This window comes from Aquarana catesbeiana, linkage group LG13 (assembly GCF_042186555.1).
Source record: "Aquarana catesbeiana isolate 2022-GZ linkage group LG13, ASM4218655v1, whole genome shotgun sequence".
NCBI lineage: Eukaryota > Metazoa > Chordata > Amphibia > Anura > Ranidae > Aquarana > Aquarana catesbeiana.
Genome location: NC_133336.1, coordinates 107,118,710 through 107,133,849, shown reverse-complemented (window position 1 = coordinate 107,133,849; position 15,140 = coordinate 107,118,710). Strand labels below are relative to the sequence as shown.

Below are 15,140 nucleotides of genomic sequence, written 5' to 3'. Positions count from 1 at the left end.
TTGGCATCCCAGAAAATATGTCATCGGTAGAATTCTTGATTTTCTACAAATAGGATTAGAGATGAAGCTGGCCTTGAGTACCATCAAGGGCAAGGTCTCGACTTTATCAGTATTATTTCAACGGCCACTTGCTTCGCATTCTTTGGTCCGAAACTTTATGCAGGGGGTGATGCGTCTTAATCCTCCGGTTAAAGCGCCCCTAAACCCCTGGGACTTGAACTTGGTCCTGGCTGTGTTACAGAAACAGCTTTTTGAACCAATAAGTCAGATTCCTTTGGTCTTGTTTAAAAGGAAGTTAATTTTTCTGGTGGCCATCTCTTCTGCTAGAAGAGTTTCAGAATTAGCAGCCCTTTCCTGTAAGGAGCCTTATTTGATTATACACAAGGATAGAGTGGTACTGCGCCCTCATCCTAGTTTTTTACCGAAGGTGGTTTCTGATTTTCATGTAAACCAAGACATTGTTCTGCCTTCCTTTTTTCCAGAACCTTTTTCTCCGGAAGAGAGATCTCTACATTCGTTGGATGTAGTAAGAGCAGTCAAGGCCTATCTCGGGGCAACTGCTCAGATTCGCAAAACGGATGTTTTGTTTGTGCTGCCAGAGGGTCCCAATAGAGGACAAGCAGCGTCAAAAGCTACCATTTCTAAATGGATTCGACAGTTGATTATCCAGGCTTACGGTTTGAAACAGAAGATTCCGCCGTTTCAGATCAGGGCACATTCCACAAGGGCTATTGGTGCTTCTTGGGCAGTGCATCACCGGGCCTCTATGGCTCAGATCTGCAAGGCCGCAACCTGGTTGTCAGTCCATACATTCACCAGATTCTATCAGGTGGATGTGAGAAGGCATGAGGATATCGCCTTTGGGCGTAGTGTGCTGCAGGCAGCGGTACAGGGTCCTCGGGTCTGATTGCACCCTACTTGGTCATGGTCCCCCCCCCTCAGGTAGCATTGCTCTGGGACATCCCATCAGTAATTACTGTGGCTCTGTGTCCCCTGATGTTCGAGAAAGAAAACAGGATTTTTATAAACAGCTTACCTGTAAAATCCTTTTCTTTCGAAGGACATCATGGGACACAGAGGTCCCGCCCCTCTTCTAATATACTATATTGCTTGGCTACAAAACTGAGGTATCCCTGCAAGGGGAGGGATTATATAGGGGGTTGAACTTTCTGATAGGGTGTGCCATTGTCCAATCACCAGTGATACCCTATATAACCCATCAGTAATTACTGTGGCTCTGTGTCCCGTGATGTCCTTAGAAAGAAAAGGATTTTACAGGTAAGCTGTTTTAAAAAATCCTATTTTTTTGGCCCCCTTTAAATATTGACTTTACAGTTACATTTTTAATCTATAACAGCTGCAAAGTGGGTGAAGCTATCAGACACTCTATGCGACAGTTTTCTTTATTTTAATACAACATGGAATCTATACATGTACATGACTGGAATAAACTTGAGTTGGGAATTCCCTATTCATTGTACTAATGTATTGAAATGTAAATGAATTTTGAAGAAATCTGTGTATTTACATTTATAGACAATTGATACCCTATTAACCCCTGATGAAGGAGATGAAAGCCAGCTCTGAAACGTGTTGGGTAAGGATATCGCATTGCTTTGTCATGTTTCTCTGTCATGATGTATTTCCAGTTGTTCACATCATGTTTATTCCATGTTTCCAATTTTAATTATTTTTTTCTATCAATAAATGAATTTTATCTATACTTCATTGTACTACTACTAAGTGCCTTAAAAGTGTCACCCCTAGGGCTTACCTTGTTTTCAGTCACATATAGGGAGGTGGCACATTAGGGAATAGTATTTACCAATTTTTTCATATACCTCACACAAGCAGGCAATTACACACTGACAGAAAGAAAACAATGAACTACCTAGAGCGCTGAACAGCACACAGGTAGTTCATTGAGTACTAGAAGCCGACATCCATACAGGTTTTTGGTACTTGTAGTTCTCCCATTCACAGAACACTGTAAATGAATGACGCAGCCAGGTGGGTGGTTTCAATTGTGACAGCGAGTTTGGGGAGAAGATCCTCAACTTGCTGTCACTAGAGGCGGCGGGTCAGGGAGAGGCTGCAATAGTGGGAACATGTTACATGTTCCACCCTAAAAACGGGTGAAACACTTAACATGTTCCCAAAGGTGACCTTATCCTTTATTCGTGATAAAACTGACATGAAATTCTTTCTCTCATACAATCCTAATAATGTTAGACCCAGGGCTTGAGGTTTCCTTTAATATTGGAAAATCTGTGCATGGACTTTGTTTGTCTTGTCCCCATAGAACCTAATTATAGCTTGTAATTTTAGTTTAGTCCCATCATTGTGCCATGCAAGGTTTTAAGAACCCTGTTGTAATTCTAGCAGTCAGCACAGAGCATCAGGTGTGAGAGACACTGCTTTGAAGATAAAAAAAGTAAAGTGTGTGTGGCATAAAATTGGTGGCCTGACAAAAAACATATGGATGATGCTTTCTGGAGATTATGGTGCTGGTAATGGTAAGTAGTATGTAATACGATACTGGTAACACACATTCAAATCTAAACCACTTTTAACAAGCTTAAAATCGAATGGATCAAGGTAAGACACAGGTTGTCTATTTTTATGTAAGGGATGGTGATAGGCTGCCTTGATCTGTTCCATCCTTTTGCAACTGAAAACTGGTTGAATGTGGTTACATTTCCTAGAAAATTGCTCTCTGCGTGTTCAGTATTAGCCATGTCCATCCTACACAATCTTGGTTTGCCCATATTTGCTGGTACACCATAACACAGACTGCAAAGTATTCATTGTGACAGCTCCAGACAATGAATCCAGCCTGTAACACACCAGACAAACTTTAGGATAAACGAGCTGGAACAAAGAATGTACACAGTGCTGTAACTTGGATCTGGCAAATTACAGATCTTTGTTCAGAGCTTCTGCTAAACAAATATGTTTCAACACTTCAAAATCACTCAGTACTATACTAACTTTACACCACAAACAGCTTAAATGTCTACACAATATCCACACTATTACATAGCGCCTTCCTTGCCATCAGTTTAACCCATACAATTGTATCTGTTAAAACTACTACTCTAAGCATAATGGTCATGCTGGCAGATGCAGTTCAACAGAAAATATGAAAAATTTGTACACTGCCAACTATGCCTGTACTCTGACTTGCAATGAAAAGTATGCATAGAAAGCAGACAGTAACAAGCTGCAGCCACTCTGACTGCAATAAGCTTAATTCAGGGACCTTTGCAAAGTCTCTGTTTTATACCAGCAATATAAGCTGTGTGGCTGGAAAGACGGAAGCAGAAATTGGATTGCCTTTCTCATCTATTTTACATTTGCTGCCGCAGATCTCTTACCTCAGGTGACCCACAGCTTTGGTTCTGACAAGTGACAGGATGATATAGTCATTCTGTTGTCCCTGGAACCGATCCACGGTTGTGACCTGCAAATACGCAAATATAAACATCTAGTTTTTAGAGGGCAAAGCTCTAATTTGATGTAGAGAATTATAGCCTCAGCAAGTTATGCAGACAGAAGCTGTTATTTTTTTTAATAATAATAAAAAAAAAAGCAGTGATATACAGCTTACCTTACTTGGCTGTCCTATAACAGGGTTGTTGCCGCAGCGCTGGTTGATGATGTCACGGATCAAGTGCTTTTGTCCATTGTATGTGGTTAGGATACTGATCCGATTGGCAGGATATCCAAGCAGTCGCATATACATAAACAAAGCTACTGCATACTCTGCTTCAGCCAGATTCTAAAAAGTTTAGAGAACAATGAGTGGTTTAAAAATGCAAATTAGGACATTTCCATGGTTTAGATAGGAATGCATTCTGTGGTATTATATACATTATTGCTGTGTAAACACAAGATATTTATTGTACTTCTGCGGTCAATGTATCACTATAACTTTATTATAAAGACACATTTATTGGATTCACACACTTCAGTATATAGTAATAATATTACCTGGTAGAAGTATGGGTTGGGTTCAGACTCTCCGATTCCATTAAAATCATCTACATTTATAAGCTGGCAGTCATAAAGCAAGCCAGCGTTGGCAGTTCTAAACTCTGGCAGCAACTGCACATGAGGCAGATTCCCCAGACTCTTATAGCGCCAATTATACAGATTGCACAAGCTGAAAAAAAGGACGAGAGATCACACACCTGCGTACAAGTTCTAAAAGCAGAAGTCCCCCTGTGCTAATATCAAAATCACCTCACCTGGCTCTGGCTCTTCCTTGGGCATCAAGGTCAACAGTTGGCACCCCTAGCCGCACAAACCTAGTAAAGAGTGACTGTTCCATGTTGGAGTATTTCTGAAAGGCCATATTCTTGATGACAGGTGGTAGCTGGTGGTGGTCTCCAATCATGATCCAACGTTTCAACCGGCTAAAGCCATCCTCTGGATTCTGTGCATGAAAAAAAAATGCAAGGCTTGGCCAAATTATTATTAATATTAAAAACAGTAAAAACAAGGATGAATGTGTTTAATGGATAATAATCTAAGGAAAATTGGTATAAATTGGTAAAATAAATACCAATATCAAATATAAACTGACAGCAAAAGTTGCCCTAATTGACACCATAAGCAACAAAAAGGTTAACCTCAGGAAACCCAATGCAGTATATTTATGAGTGTAGACATTCTCCAAAGGACTATTTTTTTTTTTTTTATACAAGTTGAAAACAGAGGTCAGAGCACCGTACTGTACCTGCAGGAGGAGGGGGATGAAGGTCTCAATTTCAAGAATCTGAGCAGCTTCTTCCATCAGGATGTTATCGTACTGCAGAGAAAAGACAGGAACCAAGAGTCAGCAAGTATGCAAGGCAACTTCAAGGTGACCGTCTGCAGACGATGTACAAAACCGTCTGGAACTGCAAAAAATCTGGGCCTACAACAAAATAAAAAAAGTTGTCTTGTGGCTAATATAATCAGCTGTGCCAAAAATGTCTGAATGAGGCAATGCACATGGTACAGAAAGTCACTGAAAATGTAAACTGCGCTAAAGTTACCAAACGCGTTTAGAGCAAAGCAATTATACTATGAGATATCAACATAGTCATAAAAATAATAACAAAAACATGTTGGCCGACCCCAACGCCAAAATGATGTGAAAAAATGCCCAGTAAAGTAATGAACAGTACATTTGATAAACAACGGCAATAAACTAAAGTCCAGATATGAAAATAGGTGAAGACAGGCCAAATAATGTGATAGAAAGGTTATCCACTCTGGTAAATAGTTGGATGACAAAGGTGGTTTGAAAGAAGATTGCAGAATCCTCCACCCAATAGCACCCAGAAAGGCTTACCAGATAGCCATGACCTTATGATAGGAAGGTTAGACAGTGCATTTACCCAAAAGGGCTGCTAAAGATCCTTCCAGCCCAGATCCACTGAATGCTGAGGTAACGCCACTCGTCATGCAAGGTACTTTTGAGAGGTCTCAATCATGAAATGATATGTATTCAGTTTTTTTGGAGGATGTCTCTACCAGCTTTGAGAGAGTGACATCACATCTAGAGAGAGTGACATTTTTGCCCATTTTTCTTTGAAAAATAGCTCAAGCTCTGTCAGATTGAATGGAGAGCATCTGAACAGCAATTTTTTGCTATGTTAATGAGGAGCTATATCCATGGGACAAGTTAATACCAACTGGCAGATTACTTTTCATAGCTCGTAAGATAATTGCTAGAAAATGGATGTCTTCTAATAGATATAGTATTCGAGGAATGGCGTTCTGAGGTAAATGCAACAATATTCATGGAACAACAAGTGCATAAGAACAGGGGTAGAATAGATATACTAGCCAAGTTATGGGGACCCTGGGTAACAGCTCCAGGATTGGCCTTTTTCTCTTTGGCCCCCTTAGAATATCATAGTAAGTATCTAAGTTATAATTCGTGGGCAGAAACAGGATGGACAGGATGCCTTATAGTTCAAGGGAGGACTGATAGTGATGGTGGGGAGGGGCGGAGGAGAGGGAAGTGAGTGGGGGGTTCCCTTTTTTTTTTATATTTATTTATTTTTTGTTTCCCTTTTTGTGTGTTGTCTGTTTGTTGTTTGATTTGCTCATTTGTTTGTTTTGTTAGGAATGTTAAATTGGTATCCTGGAGATTATCTGAAATTAGAGAGAGGTATTGTAAAGTAGTAACATGTATAATCCGCAGATTATGCAATTTGTCTTGTTGATCAGCTGTAAAAAAAAAAAAAAAAAAAAAAAAAAAAAACAGCAATTTTCAAGTCTTGCAACAGATTCTCAACTGACTGGGACATTCTAACACATGAATATGCTTTGATCTAAACCATTACATTATAGCTCTGGCTGTATGTTTAGGGTTGTTGTCCTGCTATAACAGGTTTTTTTCTAAGATTGCCCTGTATTTGGCTCCTTCCATCTTCCCCGTCAACTCTGACCAGCTTCCCTGTCTCTGCTAAAGAAGCATCCCCACAACATGATGCTTCCACCACCATGTTTCACGGTGGGAATGGTGTGTTCAGGGTGATGTGCAGTGTTATGCCCTGTACACACGACTGGTTTTCCTGTTGGAATAAACTCTGAAGTTTTTTCCGGCGGAGTTCCGACGGAATTCCGCTTAAGCTGTCTTGCATACACACGTCACACCAAATTCCGACTGTCCAGAACGCGGTGACGTACAACGGGACTAGAAAACGGAAGTTCAGTAGCCAATAGCTTCCGTCTCAAATTTGCTTCAGAGCATGCGTCGTTTTTGGTACGTCGGAACAGCATACAGACGAGCGGTGTTCCCACTAGGAATTGGTTCCGTCGAAAAAATTTAGAACATGTTCTCTTTCTAGGTTCATCAGAATTTTTGATGTAAAAAGTCCAATGGGACATACACACAATCGGAATATAAGATGAAAAGCTCCCATCGGACTTTTTCTGTCTGACATTGCGCTCGTGTGGGCACGCATTAGTTCTCTCCCACAAATAGCGTTTTGCTTTTAGGGCAAAAAGGTAAATTTTGGTCACATCTGACCAGAGCATCTTCTTCCAAGTGTTTGCTGTGTCCCCCACATGGCTTCTCGCAAACTGCAAACGGAAGTTCGTATGGCTTTCTTTCAATCATGGCTTTCTTCTTGCCACTCTTCCATAAAGGCCAGATTTGTGGAGTGCATGACTAATAGCTTCTCCCACCTGAGCTGTGGATCTTTGCAGAGTTACCATGGGCCTCTTGGCTGCTTCTCTGATTATTGCTCTCTTTGCCCGGCCTGTCAGTTTAGGTGGATGCCCATGTCTTGGTTTGCAGTTGTGCCATACGCTTTCCATTTTTGGATGATGGATTGAGCACTGCTCCATGAGATGTTCAAAGCTTGGGATATTCATTTATATTGTAACCCTGCTTTAAACTTCTCCACAACTTTATCCCTGACCTGTTTGGTGTGTTCCTTGGCCTTAATGATCTGGTTTGTTCACCAAGATTCTCTAACAAACCTCTGAGGGCTTCACAGAGCAGCTGTATTTATACTAAGCTTAACTGCTTGCTGCCCGCCCACCGTCAAATGACGGAGGGGCGGTGCGGCTCTTATTCTCTGACAACATCATATGATGCCGTCCCATTTAATCAGGGCATGCGTGCATCCCTGCACTGTCAGTGGTGACATGTCCCCGAGACACAGCTCATCACCGACAGTAGTGAACAGTCAATGGGCATGGCTGTTTACCACGTGATCAAGTCACAGCCAATCACAGATGATACTGCCCCAATGCACAAGGCACATGCGCGCTGCATGTCGGTGGCAGCGTGTTCCCGGGAACACTGCCCGTCACCGACACTGGTAAACAGCCATCAGTCAGCGGCTTTTTTTATCATGTGATCAGCTGTGATCCATTCACAGCTGATCACAAATGTAAACAAAGACTGGTAACTAGCCGTTACCGGCTCTTCCCTCCTTACACACCGTTTCCAGCGTGAAGAGAGAAGAGCCAGGAGCAGCAAGTTACTGATCTATGTACTGCACCAAGCACAACATCTGTCACATAGCCCCTACACCCCCACAGTCACCATATTCACCCCATAAAGTGTACCTGTCACATCTGAGACTGCCATCAGTAACTGTCAGCGGTGCACCCGTCACCCATCAGTGACCATGGCCAGTCACCCGTCACCCATCAGTGACCATGGCCAGTCGCCCGTCACCTTTCAGTGACTATTGCCAATGATCCGTCAGTGACCATTATCAGTCAACGTCACCTGCCACCCATTGCACAGCCCAGCAGTGAACGTCACCTGCCACCCATCGCACAGCCCATCAGTGACCGTCACCTGCCACCCCTCTGTCACCCATCACACAGCCCATCAGTGACCGTCACCTGACACCCGTCATACAGCCATCAGCAGCATATCCAAGAAGTAAATAGCAGTGAGTAGGCATTCCAGATCCTCTCCATGACTGATGAGAGCAGCGGGGAGTTCTCATCACATTCCAATGCCAATTCTGATTCCGAATCAAATTCAGCATTTATATTTCAGCATTGATAGCATCAGATCAGCAAATGATTGGGAGAAAGAATGGGTCCCTCCTAAAAGGGCACGGCACTCTGGAAACCAGGCATCCGCCAGCAACCAGGATCAAATTCCCAGTCCCAGTGCTGCTGCCAGTGATAGGCCCAGAGAACAAATTTCCAGGCCCAGTACCAGCGCTGCCACCAGCGATAAGCCCCGGAACAAATGCCCAGGCCCAGTGCCAGCATTAACTCATTGCGCCCAAGTGCCAGCACAGGAACTTCAAATCCCCCAACTACCAGCACTGGAGTGTCACGTCCCCATAGAGTCAGGGCCGCTGCATACCTCCCACCTGGCCTTGCCAACCCAACATGGCTTCCTTCCGACTCAGGATCAGCAAGTATTCCCTCTTTCACCGCACAGCCAGGTGTGCAGGTCAATACCTCAAATTTCTCCAAAATTTACTGCTTTTATCTATTTTTGCCCCACACTTTGCTGCAATTTATCGTGGACCAGACCAATCTATATGCCCAGCAGCATATTGCCAACAACCCCCAATGAACATATGCTGTCTGAGTGGAGAGATTTGACTTTGGAGGAAATCAAATTGTTTATGGGCCTCACCATAAACATGGGGCTTACAAAAAAAAAAATGAAGGACATACCTACTGGTTCACCAATCCCATCCACCACATGCCCATTTATTCTGCCATAATCCCCACTTCCAGATATTAGAGGATTAAGCAATTCCTTCATTTCAGCGACAATACCCAGTGTCCTCCCCGAAATCATCCAAATTACGATAAATTATGTCAAATTCGCCCACTCAATTTTCTTTTCCCAACGATTTGCAGAACGCTATGTCCCGATCAACATGTATGTGTGGATGAGTGCCTGGTACCCTTTTCAGGGGGGCTAGGAATAAAACAATATATTCCTAGCAAAAAGGCCAGATACAGCGTAAAATTTTAAAAACTTTGCGAGAGAGCAAAGTTTTTAAAATAAGAAGGAAGAGATTCTCAGCTCCAGCCCTCTGAGTGCCCCGCTTACATGGGCACAACGTGGCATACCCACTGCTGAACAAAGGTTATCACTTATACCTGGATAACTATTACACCAGCTTGCCCCTTTTCAAACACCTATACCTCGCAAAAACTCTTGCCTGCAGAAGCTCCAGAAAAAACAGGAAGGGCTTCATACAATCTCTACAAAAAACTGCAAAGGGGGAAAGAGCAACTTTGAGATGCAACAAAGTGCTGGCCTTGAGGTGGAAGGATAACTTAAACGTGCACATGATGCCCACAATCATTGATGAAACTACAGTTGAGGTTCAAAGACAACGAGGTCTTATTGAAAATCCAACATGTGTCCAAGATTACAATCTCTACATTAGGGACGGTTGGGGGTGGATTGCAACGACCAAATGATTCAGCCCTATTTGTCAATAAGGAGGTCCCGTTTCTGGTACAAGAAAGTAGCAATTTATCTCATCCATTTGGCCATTTATAACGCATACATAATCTACACCAAATCCATGGAAAGCCCCACCCCCATCCTAAAATTGTCACGTCCCTCATCTACCAACAAAGACCCTCCCCGGAGACCTTCGCTCTAAGACGGTTAGCCAACTTCATGAGCGCCATTTCCCAGACATAATTCCACCATCTGAAGCAGGCTGAAGACGCCAAAAAAGATGTTGCATATGCACTAAAAGTGGATTTCGAAGAGATACCAGCTACCATTGTACCCAGTGTCCCTCCCAACTCGGCCTCTGCATTGGTGAATGCTTCCGACTTTATCACACTTCTAAAATATTAGCCCATATGTTTAGCCATTTCCCCATTTTCATCATCTGTGCTGACCATTTTCCATGCTTCCTCAAATAACCACGCCACTGCCTTCCACATGAACTGACCCTGGTCTGTTTTTCAACTATGCCTCTGCCTACCATTTGGACTGCTTCCACGTGAACTCTCCCTGGCCTGTTTTAATGACTATATTTCTGCCTACCGCTTGGACTCTTGGACTGATCTGTTGCCCTACTACTGTAGTACACAGAGATCTCACATATGTGAGGGGCTCCAGAATTGTTTTTCCAGAGGGAGAAAACAAATGTTTTTGTTTTCTCCGGGTTTCGTAATTTTCGGATTAGGGTCTGGAGTCCGGAGGTTTCATAGACATTTGGGAGGGTCGAAGCCTCTATCCCTGTGCCCCTGTGCACAGGTCTTACCTGATTGCAGCCCTCAGCCTGCTGCTGACTTAATGCCATCATGCCTCTGCCTGCTACCTGAACTATGGAAATAATTAGCTGGAGCAAGATTCAGTATGTTTATGAAGGGCTGGAGAGCAGTACAATAATGAGTGTCTGCAGGTAACAGTGTACCAGGACCAATATTATGGCTGTGCTGGCTGTCTCTGCCTGGACAATTCCTATGGACAAATGCTTTGGCTGTGCCGACAACATCCTTGTGCTGACTATAGACAATATTCCTGCCTGCTGCCTGGATAATTACTATTCTTGTCGCTAAGCACATCCCTGCCTGCTGCCCAATTCTCTCCTCTGTGGACACTATGAAAACCACAGGTAATACTTTTTTTTTTTACACTTTCCTCAATAGAATTTATTTTGGAGTGTAATTCTTGTACATGCTATGTGTTAGAAATATGAAGAGCCTTCAAAAATGATAGGTTCTCAGCAAATTATATGTGTAATTTATGCTCCTAGAATTCCTGACGGTGCTACTTGGATGTTGGGCCTCTGTATGTGGCCAAAAGTTGAATTTTTATTGGTACACACTATGTGGAGTTTTTATCTTCATCCTGGGTATACTCTCAGAGATACTTTGCATGGAGAATGCTGTTATCCCAGCATTCAGAGGATCTGGGCTGAAAGAACCTTTAGCAGCCCTTTTGGGCAGCTGCGCCATCTAACCTTCCTATCATAAGAAGGTCATGGCTATCTGGTAAGCCTTTCTGGACACTATTGGGTGGAGGATTCTGCAATCTTCTTTTAAAGCACCTTTATCATCTAAACACTGTACCGGGACGGATAACCTTTATATCACATTATGTGGACTATCTTCACCTATTTTCATATTTGGACTTTGCGCATTTGGTTTATTACCCTTTTTTATCACATGTACTGATTATACTGGACATTTTTTCACACGGTACAGAATATTGCAACTGAAAATCATCATGCATAAAACATTTTCTTAGGGTAATACAATAATACTTTAAAATACCTTGAATCCCAGGTCTACTAGGTCATGGCGTTTAAGAGCTGCATGGGTGCAAGTCATAGCTATGATCTTTGCTTCCTTCACAAGAAGGTATTTTGAGCGATCCAGTCCACTGCGCAACAATTCGAAAGCCCGAAATTCCTGCAAAAGAAAAAAAGTGTACAGCTTTATAATTACCTGTACTGGCTCCCACACAGGTACAACTGTGCTATTTTCAAGTGTGCTAAAGTGTCAGCAGCCTTGAGATGTCAGCACATGCTTCACAAGTGCATGGGGAGCTCCAAACTATACAATTCCACTTTCTGCAGGCAACTTCACTTGCTGAAGTTGGAGCTTTTACTCAAGCCCTGACAATCGGTCCCTCAAATTGAAGGTCAGCCTCACTGTGCAAATATAAGGGGGCAGGCCAGAGGTTAAAGCTTGGAGCCAATGTTACAATAAGAATAAGATAATGTTATAACTGACATCACAGCATATTCAACCCGGTTGCCTATGACAGCCTAGGTCTATTCTTTTCACACAATTTGACATGCAAATTGTTTCATATAAATATCCAGAGCCCCACAACCCCTTTATGACCATTCAGCAAAGATATACACAATAAATCAGTCATGCAATGCTGCACACAGACCCAATCTTGACTTTCTTGACTACTTATAATGAAAAGGGTATACTGTGTGCATCTTTAGGACTAATTGTATGCATTCATATGCCCTGTATACTTGCAAAAACCAGCCATTGACCCAGCAAAATTGTTGAAGTCCAAGCATACTGAATAATTGTCAACGAATGATCATTAAAAGACAGTGATCACCTGACAATGCACAGTTGCAAATCTCATAAATATGTCATCCTTTTTGCACAAGCAATTTTTAGTTGCCAAAGAAAATAAACTGTATGTGTTAATAAAGAGCACTCACCTCTAGCTGAGTAAATATCTTCTTAATGTGCCTGAAACAACCTTCTGCAATTTCCATGTCTTCCTCATAGGTTCGGCCTTTGAAGATAGGTTGAGGGGCATTGGAGAAGTACTGATGGAAAGGGAATAACCTGGAGATATCACTCGTGTCTGGAGTTTGAGTGGATTTGGTTTTCACTTTGCTCTGGTAAGCCTCCCATCGTGACATTATCTGCAAAGAAATAATGATGCCATTGTGAAAAATCTGAAATTTAAATTGATTAACTGTCCCAATTAGGTAAGCTTGGGGTAAATACAGAATCATCTTCTGCTAGCACAGTACATTAATCATCTGGATGTAAATGCAAAAGTTTAATGTGGATATGCAGATAAGCAGATACTACTTAAAATGAATGAAAATAAATAGTATGATCTACACAGTCCTTAGTGGCCATAGTGCTTAATTTAAGTGTCGATTTCAATTTATTATTTTTTGAACAACTGTAACTAACCTAAATCCTGTCTGGGGTCCCTGAAAGCCGGCTAGGAATTACAACATGGAGTACAAGCTTTCCCTCTTTCACTTCACAGCATTCCCCCAATTGTGAACGGTTGTTTGGATTCAGGGAAATTGGGAGAGGGGATACAAACCGTACTACCATATTAGGCAGACTATTTACTATATTACTTAAAGAGGAGGTCCAGCCCCCCATGAAAAATTAAAAGTCAGCAGCTACAAATGCTGTAGCTGCTGTCTTTTCATATGGACACTTACCAGTCAAGGGAGCCCGTGATGTCGGCACCCCAGCCGATCTTCGGACCGGCTGTCGGGTGCAGCCGCCGCTGTTCCTGGTAAGTGAACCCGGCAGTGAAGCCTTTCGGTGGAGGAAGGAGGAGGGGGGCCGAACTACTGAGAGACGGCATTGTCTCTGGAAGAGGGGAAAGGTACCTGTCAAAAACAGGTTCCTGCCCCCCCCCCCCTCCCAAATGGTGCCAAATGTGACACTGGAGGGGGTGAGGAGACGGATAAGCGGAAGTTCCACTTGTGGGTGGAACTCTGCTTTAAGGCTAGTACACGGGACGAATGTTGGGCAGCATTGGCCGGTTCAATAGAAACCATTTTTTTTGTCTCGTTCTGGGTTTTTTTTTTTTTTTAACAATAAAGGGGATTTAAAGCGGGGGTCCACCCACACCGCCAAAAAAAAAAAATATTAAAAGCCAGCAGCTACAAATACTGCAGCTGCTGACTTTTAATACATGGCCACTTACCTGTCCCAGGGTCCAGCGATGTCGGCAGGCGACGCCGAGAACCCGCTCGGTTCTCGGCAGCTGCCGCCGCCATCCTAGGTGAGGGAATCAGGAAGTGAAGCGTTGCGGCTTCACTTCCCGGTTCCCTACTGCGCATGCGCGAGTCGCGCTGCGCGTCCCAAGTGGTCCCCGCTCTCTCCTGGGAGCTGTGTGCTTCCCAGGAGACAGCGCGGTGGGGATAGGAAGAGGCGTAGACTCCCATGGGAGTCTATGCCGGAAGTGGGTGCAAATACCTGTCTTAGGTATCTGCACCCCCCTCCCCCCTGAAAGGTGCCAAATGTGACACCGGAGGGGGGGAGAGTTCCGAAAAGCAGAAGTTCCATTTTTGTGTGGAACTCCGCTTTAATGATTTGAGAATTCCACTTGATATACCATTTATTGTGCAATATCAAACTGTAATAAATCAGGCCCCAGAGTTATACTTCCGGATTACTGCAGTTTATTTTAGTATAGAATGGAAACTGCCAGCTCGGCTCGAAGAATAATATGAGATAGGTGACTTACCTGATACAAAAAGAAATGGCCAGCTGTCTCACAGGTATAGGACACATCTCCAGGGACTCCTAAACTCTCCTGCAGACGCCCCACTTCCTTAAGCAGCTCCAGCCGTCGTGATAACACATAATTGACTCTTCCATACCTAGTAACACGGATAGATTGTTACTAACACACCTATAATGACTTACCACAGGAAAATCATTATGTCATAAGCAGAAAATGTAACTTTACAACGTCCGGGTAGGCTACATAGTGGAGTGCCTGTGCACACAGACTAAACTGCAATGACAGTTTTATAACGCAAATACAACAAGTATTTTTATTATTACTTAAAAGCATTTTTTTTACAGATGTGAATAGTGGGTGAGGCTTAGAATTCCTGTTTTTATTGTCTCTTGTGTCTTTGAGACAGGAAGTAAATCCCCCCAGCGTGACAAACAGCAAAAATAAACTAACAGGGATTTTAGCAACCCTGTACTCTATCCAAAAAAAAACAACTGGAAAAATGACAGTGTGACCTCTGTGTAGGAGGGCTGCAAGCCTTTTATCGGTGCATCGGATTTGTAGTGAAAGCTATACCTTTGAGTGACCCTGTCTTGCCTGTTCATTACACTGGACTGTGTATATAAAGTCTAGGCTTTGCCCATCACAGTGTGCATAGCCCCCAAAAGGTCTTTAGGGTTTGAGCTCCATAGCA

At 43.0% G+C, this 15,140-nt stretch overlaps 1 protein-coding gene across 1 annotated transcript in view; it reads right to left on the bottom strand.

Moving 5' to 3' along the window:
- Positions 1-15,140, bottom strand: part of AQR (aquarius intron-binding spliceosomal factor) — a 214,182-nt gene that overhangs the window by 35,115 nt on the left and 163,927 nt on the right. Inside the window, exons 25-32 of the mRNA XM_073609694.1 lie at positions 14,450-14,585; positions 12,660-12,869; positions 11,743-11,880; positions 4,742-4,813; positions 4,251-4,438; positions 3,994-4,165; positions 3,611-3,781; positions 3,378-3,463 (exon numbers count right to left, since the gene is read on the bottom strand). Coding sequence (XP_073465795.1) covers positions 3,378-3,463; positions 3,611-3,781; positions 3,994-4,165; positions 4,251-4,438; positions 4,742-4,813; positions 11,743-11,880; positions 12,660-12,869; positions 14,450-14,585 — 1,173 coding nt within the window. The remainder of the gene's footprint in view (positions 1-3,377; positions 3,464-3,610; positions 3,782-3,993; positions 4,166-4,250; positions 4,439-4,741; positions 4,814-11,742; positions 11,881-12,659; positions 12,870-14,449; positions 14,586-15,140) is intronic.